Source organism: Zophobas morio, unplaced genomic scaffold (assembly GCF_036711695.1).
Source record: "Zophobas morio isolate AGI-343-1 ecotype UQ-CSIRO unplaced genomic scaffold, CSIRO_AGI_Zmor_V1 ptg000057l, whole genome shotgun sequence".
In the NCBI taxonomy this organism is placed as follows: Eukaryota; Metazoa; Arthropoda; class Insecta; order Coleoptera; family Tenebrionidae; genus Zophobas; species Zophobas morio.
Window position 1 is genome coordinate 888,685 of NW_026972162.1, and position 12,611 is coordinate 901,295.

The window sequence follows — 12,611 nt, forward strand, 5'->3', positions numbered from 1 at the left end:
GGGATAACCAAGCGTGCTGTGCATTGGGAATTCTTAACACTATTTGTTCAACAATAGGAATTAAAAAGATTACGTATTTATTGTAGTAACTGGACTTTCAGATACTTTTAGCATGGCGGAAACGTCTAATTAGTCTTCTAACATTTTGCATAATTAAGTACATATTTGAATTATGAACGTTCTTGTACTATATTGCACTAGATTCCACTAAATTATATTTTAGTAGTGTGAAAATAGGAGATTTTTGAGTGTACAAAGAAAAAACTAATTTTTAACCGGAATTTCCATGTGTGTGAGTGCTAGAGATTTTTTAATCAAACAGATTGATAGAAAACGGAGTAGTTATGTAGTGGGGGTTCTATGACAGTTTGACCTCGTTTGACCTGTTCTAGAACCTCCAATACTTTCTGTCAAGAGGTTATTGACCTGTACTAGGACCCCCGACCGACTATCTGTATGTCTGCCGTCTGTCTGGATTTTTATTAGCTACTGGCCCCACCCACCCACCCTCTCTTTTCTTAGAGGTAATGTCATTTGCCAAAATCAGTTTTATCTTAGCAAATACTAGCCCCGCCCACCCACCCTCTCTTTTGTTGGGTTTGAGTTTAAGACTGATTTTGGCAAATGAGATACCCTCTAAGAAAAGAGAAGGCGGGTGGGCGGGGCTAGTACCTGCTAAAATATTTTATACCAATTTTGGCAAATTTTGTTTGTTCAAATGGTAAGACGCTAATCACAATTTGTCTGTTCGAACGTCGTCCCCCAAATATAAGAGTACAATTGGGGGCAAAAATGAAATGGAAAAATTCCAAAACTGAAATGTCGAAAAATTTTAAAAGCAAAAAATCGAAACACCGAGATATCGAGTAATGGAAACTGAAAAATAGAAACATTGAGAAATTGAATACATATCCAAAATTTAGAAGATCGAAAAATTTAAATATGGAAAAACTTAGTCACAAAATACAAAAATCAAGAAATTAAAACGTCAAAAATCGAAAAATTGAAAATTGTAAGAACTTATACTTAAATAATTGAAAAATTTTGAAAAATCGAAAAAGTAAAAAAATAAAAGCCTACATATCTTGCAAAACTAGTGGGCTAGATAATACTAAATAACTAAGGGGAAAATGTTTTTTGGAAAAAGGAATAACTGAAAAATCGAAATATCAATAAGTCGAGAAATTGAGAAATAAAAAATTTTTAATAATCGAAGAATTGAAAAACCGAGAAATCGAAATCCGAAAACTCGAAAAATTGACAATCCAGCACACGAAGCTAAAAAAAATTGAAAAATTGAAATGTTGAAAAATTGGGAAATTAAAACCTAAAAAATCGAGACATCTAACAACCGAAAAGTCGAAAAATTTTAAAAATCGAAAAGCCGAGGTGACAGGAAATTTGAACAGACGAAAAATGTAAAATTTAAAAAAAATCGAAAAATTGAAAAAAATACTGAAAAATCAAAATTTAAAAATTGAAAAATTACAATAACGGAAAACTGAAGAATATGTAGAAAAATTGAAAAGTCAAGAAATCGAAAAATGAAAAATTGAAAAATCTAAAATTTAAAAAAGAAATCGAGCAACTGCAAATTCAAAATTTAAAAAAATTGAAGAACTGGTAAACTGAGGAATCAAAAAACAAAAAAATCGAGAAATTGAAAAATTCCAAAACTGAAATTACGAAAAATTAGCAATTCAAAAAACTGAAAAATCGCAACACTGAAAAGTTGGAAAATCGAAAAACTGAAAACCCGAAAAGTCGAAAAACGGAAAAATCGAAAAAATTGAAACATCAGAAAACTAAAAAACTCGAACATTGAGAAATCAAACATCAAAAGATCTAGAAACCAACAAGTCGAGAAGACAAAAACTCGAAAAATCAAGAAATTGAAAAATCAAAAAATCTAAAACCGAGAAGTCGAAGCATCAAAAAACACCAAAAATTAAAAAATCGAAAAAAAAAATTGAATGAAAGAAATGAAAACCAGAAAAATCTGAAAGCGAAAATTCGAAAAATGAAAAGATTGAGAAATCGACACATCAAAAAAGCGAAAAATTTAAAATTTAAAAATTCGAAAATTGCAAAGTTACCAACATTGAAATGTTGAAAAATTGGGGAATTGAAAACTTAAAAAATTGGGAAATCTAATATCTAAAATTCGCAAAATTTAAAAAATCGAAATTCGAGACGTCAAGAAATGGAAAATCAAAAAATCATAACATCGAAAAATTGAAAAAACGAAAAATGTAAGATTTTACCAACATGGAAAATTAAAAAAAAAATCGACAAATCAAAAATTTAAAAAATGAAAAAATATCGAAAAATGAAAAACTGCAATTCGAAAAATCGAGACTAAAAATTATCTTCGAGGTAAAAATTTTAATGTAAAACCGTATATGTAAGTTATAATTAACACCACTAAAGTAGTGATTGATACTGATCAAAAAACTGAATAATCTAAAATTTAAAAAATCGGAAAAATATAAAATTGAGAAATCGAAAAATTGAAAATTTCAAGAACTTATATTTAAATTAATGAAAAATTGTGAAAAATCGAAAAAGTAAAAAATAAAAATCAAAAAGTAGAAATATTGAAAAATTCCAAAACTGAAACATTGAGAACCTGGGAAATGGAAAAATCGAAAAATCGGGAAATCCAAAAGTCGGATAATCAGAAAATCAATTAATCGAAAATTTAGACACATCATAAATTGAAAAAACAAAAAATTGAAGAACAGAAAACTTGAAACTTGTAAAATTAAAATATCAGAAAATTGAGAAATCATAAATTAAGAAAACGTCTCAAACTTCGAAAAATGGAGAAATTGAAGAATTGACAAACTGAAAAAAAACTGCAAACTCAAATTATGAAATATTGGGAAAATATGCAGTTAGAGACTTGAAAAATGATCTTATTTTTCAACAGTTTCCTGAGAAAGAAAAGTTAAAAAATTATTACTGAAACACGAACATGTTTCATCTCAAGACGTAATCGAAGACTAAAGACTGAATTTTTTTTGAGAGAGATTTTCGAAAATCTTTAATCAGCGTTTGTAAGTTCTAAATTATTACTTATCATACTTTAATGAAAAAATAATCGTTTTCTAGTGTTGGAAAATACAAAAACGATTATATACAAAATATTATTAAACACTTCTTAAAGTCACTACATTTCAAGGGAATCTACCCAACACAATTTTAAAATGACGTAATATTTTTTTGCAGATGAATGGAGAATTTTTAATTCACAATTTCAAGGCCCTCGAGTCAGTCGCTTCGTAATTTAACATTTGACAATGTCAACAGACAAAACAAAAATGAAAATAAAAATCAGGATGTAATTCTAGATTCTTTTTGGGCTTTGAATGTAGTTTAAATTTGTCACAATTTTCCCACCTCTTATGCTATCCTTATTCTACAAGAAATTATTTTAGGATTTGTAACCCTTTTTTAACAAAAATTTTCCTTGCATTTTTATTTTTTTTATTTTCCCAATTACATATATAAATTAAAAATATAAATTACTAAATATGTACACCGCCGAAAATTTTCTTCTCCAGTAATTCAGTTACCACCTGAAGGTTCCTCCAACGCTCCACGTTTCTGGTCCCATGTTCGAATAAGTGGCGCGGAAGTCGTGGTCTTCTCCCTTGCGTTCGAGTTCGATGTTGGCTCCGGTGTTTCCTTTGGCGTCTCTACCAACGTTGGGTTTGAAAACCCATTCGCCATCGTCGGGAGAGCGTCTGAACCGTTGGATTTCGACCGGAGAGTAAATTTCGTAGGCTTGTTCGGGATAAACTTCGTAGTGTTCAACGGGAATGGACGATGACACGGCTACAAGAGCCGCGACGACGAAAAAAATTGCAGTAGTTTTCATTTTTGGGCTTTCGTTCTTCAGTTTTCAGTGTTAGAAATGAACTGATTGAAGTTGAGAGGAATTATTCGTATTTATATTTTGTAGCGCGAGTGTTGTTCTCGGGGATAACCAAGCGTGCTGTGCAGTGGGAATTCTTATCACGATTTGTTTAACAATAGCTATTAAAAAGATTACGTATTTATTTTAGTAACTGGACTTTCAGATATTTTTAACATTGCGGAAACTTCTGAGTCTTCTAAAATTTTGCATAAATAAGTACATATTTGAATTATCAACGTTCTTGTAATGTATTGCACTAGATTCCACTAAATTACATTTTAGTAGTAGTGAAAATAGGAGACGATTTTCGAGTGTACAAAGAAAAAACTAATTTTTAACCGGAATTTCCATGTGTGTGAGTGCTAGAGATTTTTTAATCAAACAGATTGATAGAAAACGGAGTTAGTTATGTAGTGGGGGTTCTATGACAGTTTGACTTCGTTTGACTTGTTCTAAAACCTCCAATATTTACTGCCAAGAGGTTATTGACCTGTACTAGAACCCCCGACTGACTATCTTTCTGTCTGCCGTCTGTCCGAATTTTTATTAGCAAATGGCATACACTCTTTTCTTAGAGTGTATGTCATTTGCCAAAATCAGTTTTAACTTAGAAATTACTAGGCCCACCCACCCACCCTCTCTTTTGTTGGGTTTGAGTTTAAGACTGATTTTGGCAAATGAGATACCCTCTAAGAAAAGAGAGGGCTGGTGGGCGGGGCTAGTACCTGCTAAAATATTTTATACCAATTTTGACAAATTTTGTATGTTCAAATGATAAGACGCTAATCACAATTTGTCTCCTCACCAATAATGGAATAACGTCGTCCCCCAAATGTTACAGTACAATTGGGTGCAAAAATGAAATGGAAAAATTCCAAAAATGAAATGTCGAAAAAATCGAAACACCGAGATATCGAGTAATCGAAACTGAAAAATAGAAACATTGAGAAATTGAATACATATCCAAAATTAAAAACTTAGTCACAAAATTCAAAAATCAAGAAATTAAAACATCAAAAATCGAAAAATTAAAAATTTTAAGAACTTATACTTAAATAATTGAAAAATTTTGAAAAATCGAAAAAGTAAAAAATAAAAGCCAACATTTCTTGAAAAACTAGTGGGCTAAATAATACTAAATAACTAAGGGGAAAATGATTTTTGGAAAAAGGAATAACTGAAAAATCGAAGTGTCAATAAGCCGAGAAATTGAGAAATAAAATTTTTTTAATAATCGAAGAAACAATCCAGCACAAGAAGAAAAAAAAATTGAAATGCTGAAAAATTAGGAAATTAAAACCTAAAAAATCGAGACATCTAACAACCGAAAAGTCGAAAAATTTAAAAAATCGAAAAATTAAAAGAAATATTAAAAAATCAAAATTTAAAAATTGAAAAATTACAATAACGGAAAACTAAAGAATAAAAACATTGAAAAGTCAAGAAATCGAAAAATGAAAAATTGAAAAATCTAAAATTTAAAAAATCAAACAGAAAAATCGAGAAATTGAAAAATTCCAAAACTGAAATTACGAAAAATTAGCAAATCAAAAAACTGAAAAATCGAAACAGCGAAAAGTTGGAAAATCGAAAAATTGAAAACCCGAAAATTCGAAAAACCGAGAAAACGAAAAATTGAAACATCGGAAAATTAAAAAACTGGAACATTGAGAAATCAAACATCAAAAGATCGAGAAATCAACAAGCCGAGAGAAAAAAAATCGGAAAATTGAAAACTCGAAAAATCAAGAAATTGAAAAATCAAAAAATCTTAAACCGAGAAGTCGAAGCATCAAAAAACACCAAAAAGTAAAAAATCGAAAAAAAAACAATTTTAAATGAGAGAAATGAAAAACGGAAAATCTGAAAGCGAAAATTCGGAAACCGGAAAGATTGAGAAATCGACACATTAAAAAAGTGAAAAATTTAAAATTTAAAAATTCGAAAATTGCGAAGTTACCAACATTGAAATGTTGAAAAATTGGGGAATTAAAAAACTAAAAAATTGAGAAATCTAAGAACTAAAATTCGCAAAATTTTAATAATCGAAATCTGAGACGTCAAGAAATGGAACATCAAAAAATCATAACTTCGAAAAACTGAAAAAACGAAAAATGTAAGATTTTACCAACATTGAAAATTGAAATGTTGAAAAATTGGCAAGTTAAAAACCTAAAAAATTGAGAAATCTAATATCCGAAAAGTCGCAAAATTTTAAAAATCGAAAAATTAAAAAAAATATTGAAAAATCAAAATTTAAAAATTTAAAAATTACAATAATGGAAAACTGAAGAATAGAAAAATTGAAAAGTCAAGAAATCGAAAAATGAAAAATTGAAAAATCTAAAATTTAAAAAACAAACAGAAAAATCGAGAAATTGAAAAATTCCAAAACTGAAATTACGAAAAATTAGCAAACCAAAACACTGAAAAATCGAAACACCGAAAAGTTGGAAAATCGAAAAATTGAAAACCCGAAAATTCGAAAAATGGAAAAATCGAAAACCCGAGAAAACGAAAAATTGAAACGTCGGAAAATTAAAAACTGGAACATTGAGAAATCAAACATCAAAAGATCGAGAAATCAACAAGCCGAGAGAAAAAAAATCGGAAAATTGAAAACTCGAAAAATCAAGAAATTAAAAAATCAAAAAATCTTAAACCGAGAAGTCGAAGCATCAAAAAACACCAAAAAGTAAAAAATCGAAAAAAAAAAACAATTTTAAATGAAAGAAATGAAAAACCGAAAAATCTGAAAGCGAAAATTCGGAAACCGGAAAGATTGAGAAATCGACACATTAAAAAAGTGAAAAATTTAAAATTTAAAAATTCGAAAATTGCGAAATTAACAACATTGAAATGTTGAAAAATTGGGGAATTAAAAAACTAAAAAATTAAGAAATCTAAGAACTAAAATTCGCAAAATTTTAATAATCGAAATCTGAGACGTCAAGAAATGGAACATCAAAAAATCATAACATCGAAAAATTGAAAAAACGAAAAATTAAATTTTACCAACATTGAAAATTGAAATGTTGAAAAATTGGCAAGTTAAAAACCTAAAAAATTGAGAAATCTAATATCCGAAAACTCGCAAAATTTTAAAAATCGAAAAATTAAAAAAAATATTGAAAAATCAAAATTTAAAAATTTAAAAATTACAATAATGGAAAACTGAAGAATAGAAAAATTGAAAAGTCAAGAAATCAAAAAATGAAAAATTGAAAAATCTAAAATTTAAAAAATCAAACAGAAAAATCGAGAAATTGAAAAATTCCAAAAGTGAAATTACGAAAAATTAGCAAATCAAAAAACTGAAAAATCCAAACATCGAAAAGTTGGAAAATCGAAAAATTGAAAACCCGAAAATTCGAAAAATGGAAAAATAGAAAAACCGAGAAAACGAAAAATTGAAACGTCGGAAAATTAAAAACTGGAACATTGAGAAATCAAACATCAAAAGATCTAGAAATCAACAAGCCGAGAAGACAAAAAATCGGAAAATTGAAAACTCGAAAAATCAAGAAATTGAAAAATCAAAAAATCTTAAACCGAGAAGTCGAAGCATCAAAAAATACCAAAAAGTAAAAAATCGAAAAAAAAAAACAATTTTAAATGAGAGAAATGAAAAACCGAAAAATCTGAAAGAGAAAATTCGGAAAGCGGAAAGATTGAGAAATCGACACATTAAAAAAGTGAAAAATTTAAAATTTAAAAATTCGAAAATTGCGAAGTTACCAACATTGAACTGTTGAAAAATTGGGGAATTATAAAACTAAAAAATTGAGAAATCTAAGAACTAAAATTCGCAAAATTTTAATAATCAAAATCTGAGACGTCAAGAAATGGAACATCAAAAAATCATAACATCGAAAAATTGAAAAAACGAAAAATGTAAGATTTTACCAACATTGAAAATTGAAATGTTGAAAAATTGCGAAGTTAAAAACCTAAAAAATTGAGAAATCTAATATCCGAAAAGTCGCAAAATTTTAAAAATCGAAAAATTAAAAAAATATTGAAAAATCAAAATTTAAAAATTTAAAAATTACAATAATGGAAAACTGAAGAACAGAAAAATTGAAAAGTCAAGAAATCGAAAAATGAAAACTTGAAAAATCCAAAATTTAAAAAAATCAAACAGAGAAATCGAGAAATTGCAAAATTCCAAAACTGAAATTACGAAAAATTAGCAAATCAAAAAACTGAAAAATCCAAACATTGAAAAGTTGGAAAATCGAAAAATTGAAAACCCGAAAATTCGAAAAATGGAAAAATCGAAAACCCGAGAAAACGAAAAATTGAAACGTCGGAAAATTAAAAAACTGGAACATTGAAAAATCAAACATCAAAAGATCGAGAAATCAACAAGCCGAGAAGACAAAAAATCGGAAAATTGAAAACTCGAAAAATCAAGAAATTGAAAAATCAAAAAATCTTAAAAAACACCAAAAAGTAAAAAATCGAAAAAAAAAGTTTTAAATGAGAGAAATGAAAAACCGAAAGATCTGAAAGCGAAAGCTCGGAAAATGGAAAGATTGAGAAATCGACACATCAAAAAAGCGAAAAATTTAAAATTTAAAAATTCGAAAATTGCGAAGTTACCAACATTGAAATGTTGAAAAATTGGGGAATTAAAAAACTAAAAAATTGAGAAATCTAAGAACTAAAATTCGCAAAATTTTAATAATCGAAATCTGAGACATCAAGAAATGGAACATCAAAAAATCATAACATCGAAAAATTGAAAAAACGAAAAGTGTAAGATTTTACCAACATTGAAAATTGAAATGTTGAAAAATTGGGAAGTTAAAAACCTAAAAAATTGTGAAATCTAATAACCGAAAAGTTGCAGAATTTAAAAAATCTGAAAATTAAACAAAAATCGACAAATCAAAAATTTAAAAAATGAAGAATTAAAATATCGAAAAATTGAAGAATAGAAAAATTAAAAATCGATAAATCGAAACATCAGAATATCAAAAAATTAAAAACTGAAAATTCGAAAAATCGAGACTAAAAAAGCTAGTGCTTGCTAAAATATTTTATACCAATTTTGGCAAATTTTGTTTGTTCAAATGGTAAGACGCTAATCACAATTTGTCTGCTCTAACGTCGTCTCCCAAATATAAGAGTACAATTGGGGGCAAAAATGAAATAGAAAAATTCCAAAACTGAAATGTCGAAAAATTTGGAAAGCAAAAAATCGAAACACCGAAATATCGAGTAATCGAAACTGAAAAATAGAAACATTGAGAAATTGAATACATATCCAAAATTTAGATTATCGTAAAATTAAATATGAAAAAACTTAGTCACAAAATACAAAAATCAAGAAATTAAAACATCAGAAATAGAAAAATTGAAAATTGTAAGAACTTATACTTAAATAATGGAAAAATTTTGAAAAATCGAAAAAGTAAAAAATAAAAGCCTACATATCTTGCAAAACTAGTGGGCTAAATAATACTAAATAACAAAGGGGAAAATGCTTTTTGGAAAAAGGAATAACTGAAAAATCGAAATATCAATAAGTCGAGAAATTGAGAAATGAAAAATTTTTAATAATCGAAGAATTGAAAAACCGAGAAATCGAAAACCGAAAACTCGAAAAATTGACAATCCAGCACACGAAGCTAAAAAAAATTGAAAAATTGAAATGTTGAAAAATTAGGAAATTAAAACCTAAAAAATCGAGACATCTAACAACCGAAAAGTTGAAAAATTAAAAAAATCGAAAACCCGAGGTGTCAAGAAATTTGAACAGACGAAAAATGTAAAATTTAAAAAAATCGGAAAATTGAAAAAAATATTGAAAAATCAAAATTTAAAAATTGAAAAATTACAATAACGGAAAACTGAAGAATATGTAGAAAAATTGAAAAGTCAAGAAATCGAAAAATGAAAAATTGAAAAATCTAAAATTTAAAGAAGAAATCGAGCAACTGCAAATTCAAAATTTAAAAAAATTGAAGAACTGGTAAACTGAGGAATCAAAAAACAAAAAAATCGAGAAATTGAAAAATTCCAAAACTGAAATTACGAAAAATTAGCAAATCAAAAAACTGAAAAATCGAAACACCGAAAAGTCGAAAAATTTTAAAAATCGAAAAACCGAAGTGTCAAGAAATTTGAACAGACGAAAAATGTAAAATTTAAAAAAATCGAAAAATTAAAAAAAATATTGAAAAATCAAAATTTAAAAATTGAAAAATTACATTAACGGAAAACTGAAGAATATCTAGAAAAATTGAAAAGTCAAGAAATCGAAAAATGAAAAATTGAAAAATCTAAAATTTAAAAAAGAAATCGAGGAACTGCAAATTCAAAATTTAAAAAAATTGAAAAACTGGTAAACTGAGGAATCAAAATACAAAAAAATCGAGAAATTGAAAAATTCCAAAACTGAAATTACGAAAAATTAGCAAATCAAAAAACTGAAAAATCGCAACACTGAAAAGTTGGAAAATCGAAAAATTGAAAACCCGAAAAGTCGAAAAACGGAAAAATCGAAAAAATTGAAACATCAGAAAACTAAAAAACTCGAACATTGAGAAATCAAACATCAAAAGATCTAGAAACCAACAAGTCGAGAAGACAAAAACCAGAAAAATCAAGAAATTGAAAAATCAAAAAATCTAAAACCGAGAAGTCGAAGCATCAAAAAACACCAAAAATTAAAAAATCGAAAAAAAAAATAGAATGAAAGAAATGAAAACCAGAAAAATCTGAAAGCGAAAATTCGAAAAATGAAAAGATTGAGAAATCGACACATCAAAAAAGTGAAAAATTTAAAATTTAAAAATTCGAAAATTGCAAAGTTACCAACATTGAAATGTTGAAAAATTGGGGAATTGAAAACTTAAAAAATTGGGAAATCTAATATCTAAAATTCGCAAAATTTAAAAAATCGAAATTCGAGACGTCAAGAAATGGAAAATCAAAAAATCATAACATCAAAAAATTGAAAAAACGAAAAATGTAAGATTTTACCAACATGGAAAATTAAAAAAAAAATCGACAAATCAAAAATTTAAAAAATGAAAAAATATCGAAAAATGAAAAACTGCAATTCGAAAAATCGAGACTAAAAATTATCTTCGAGGTAAAAATTTTAATGTAAAACCGTATATGTAAGTTATAATTAACACCACTAAAGTAGTGATTGATACTGATCAAAAAACTGAATAATCTAAAATTTAAAAAATCGGAAAAATATAAAATTGAGAAATCGAAAAATTGAAAATTTCAAGAACTTATATTTAAATTAATGAAAAATTGTGAAAAATCGAAAAAGTAAAAAATAAAAATCAAAAAGTAGAAATATTGAAAAATTCCAAAACTGAAACATTGAGAACCTGGGAAATGGAAAAATCGAAAAATCGGGAAATCCAAAAGTCGGATAATCAGAAAATCAATTAATCGAAAATTTAGACACATCATAAATTGAAAAAACAAAAAATTGAAGAACAGAAAACTTGAAACTTGTAAAATTAAAATATCAGAAAATTGAGAAATCATAAATTAAGAAAACGTCTCAAACTTCGAAAAATGGAGAAATTGAAGAATTGACAAACTGAAAAAAAACTGCAAACTCAAATTATGAAATATTGGGAAAATATGCAGTTAGAGACTTGAAAAATGATCTTATTTTTCAACAGTTTCCTGAGAAAGAAAAGTTAAAAAATTATTACTGAAACACGAACATGTTTCATCTCAAGACGTAATCGAAGACTAAAGACTGAATTTTTTTTGAGAGAGATTTTCGAAAATCTTTAATCAGCGTTTGTAAGTTCTAAATTATTACTTATCATACTTTAATGAAAAAATAATCGTTTTCTAGTGTTGGAAAATACAAAAACGATTATATACAAAATATTATTAAACACTTCTTAAAGTCACTACATTTCAAGGGAATCTACCCAACACAATTTTAAAATTACGTAATATTTTTTTGCAGATGAATGGAGAATTTTTAATTCACAATTTCAAGGCCCTCGAGTCAGTCGCTTCGTAATTTGACATTTGACAATGTCAACAGACAAAACAAAATGAAAATAAAAATCTGGATGTAATTCCAGATTCTTTTTGGGCTTTGAGTGTAGTTTAAATTTGTCACTTTCTCACAATTTTCCCACCTCTTATGCTATCCTTATTCAACAAGAAATTATTTTAGGATTTGTAACCCTTTTTTAACAAAAATTTTCCTCGTATTTTTCTTTTTTTTTTTATTTTCCCAATTACATACATATATAAATTAAAAATATAAATTACTAAATATATACACCGCAGAAATTTTTCTTCTCCAGTAATTCAGTTACCATCTGAAGGTTCCTCCCACGCTCCACGTTTCTGGTCCCATGTTCGAATACGTGGCGCGGAAGTCGTGGTCTTCGCCCTTGCGTTCGAGTTCAATGTTGGCTCCGGTGTTTCCTTTGGCGTCTCTACCAACGTTGGGTTTGAAAACCCATTCGCCATCGTCGGGAGAGCGTCTGAACCGCTGGATTTCGACCGGAGAGTAGATTTCGTAGGCTTGTTCGGGATAAACTTCATAGTGTTCAACGGGAATGGACGATGACACGGCAACAAGAGCCGCGACGACGAAAAAAATTGCAGTAGTTTTCATTTTTGGGTTTTCGTTCTTCAGTTTTCAGTCTTAGAAATGAACTGATTGAAGTTGAGAGGAATT

The 12,611-nt window shown here is 27.7% G+C and overlaps 2 protein-coding genes across 2 annotated transcripts; both read right to left on the reverse strand.

The window, feature by feature from the left end:
• Positions 1-3,574: 3,574 nt before the first annotated feature.
• On the reverse strand, positions 3,575-3,883 carry LOC135142995 (coleoptericin-like). Its single transcript, XM_064074818.1, has one exon. The coding sequence runs from the start codon at positions 3,881-3,883 to the stop codon at positions 3,575-3,577; it is 309 nt and encodes a 102-aa protein (XP_063930888.1).
• Positions 3,884-12,239: 8,356 nt separating this feature from the next.
• LOC135142996 (coleoptericin-like) lies at positions 12,240-12,548 on the reverse strand. The gene has a single exon (XM_064074819.1). The coding sequence runs from the start codon at positions 12,546-12,548 to the stop codon at positions 12,240-12,242; it is 309 nt and encodes a 102-aa protein (XP_063930889.1).
• Positions 12,549-12,611: the final 63 nt, after the last annotated feature.

What these genes read in the sequence shown, in the direction of transcription:
- LOC135142995 (XM_064074818.1), bottom strand. Translation starts at nt 3,883, where the DNA reads ATGAAAACTACTGCAATTTTTTTCGTCGTCGCGGCTCTTGTAGCCGTG.
- LOC135142996 (XM_064074819.1), bottom strand. Translation starts at nt 12,548, where the DNA reads ATGAAAACTACTGCAATTTTTTTCGTCGTCGCGGCTCTTGTTGCCGTG.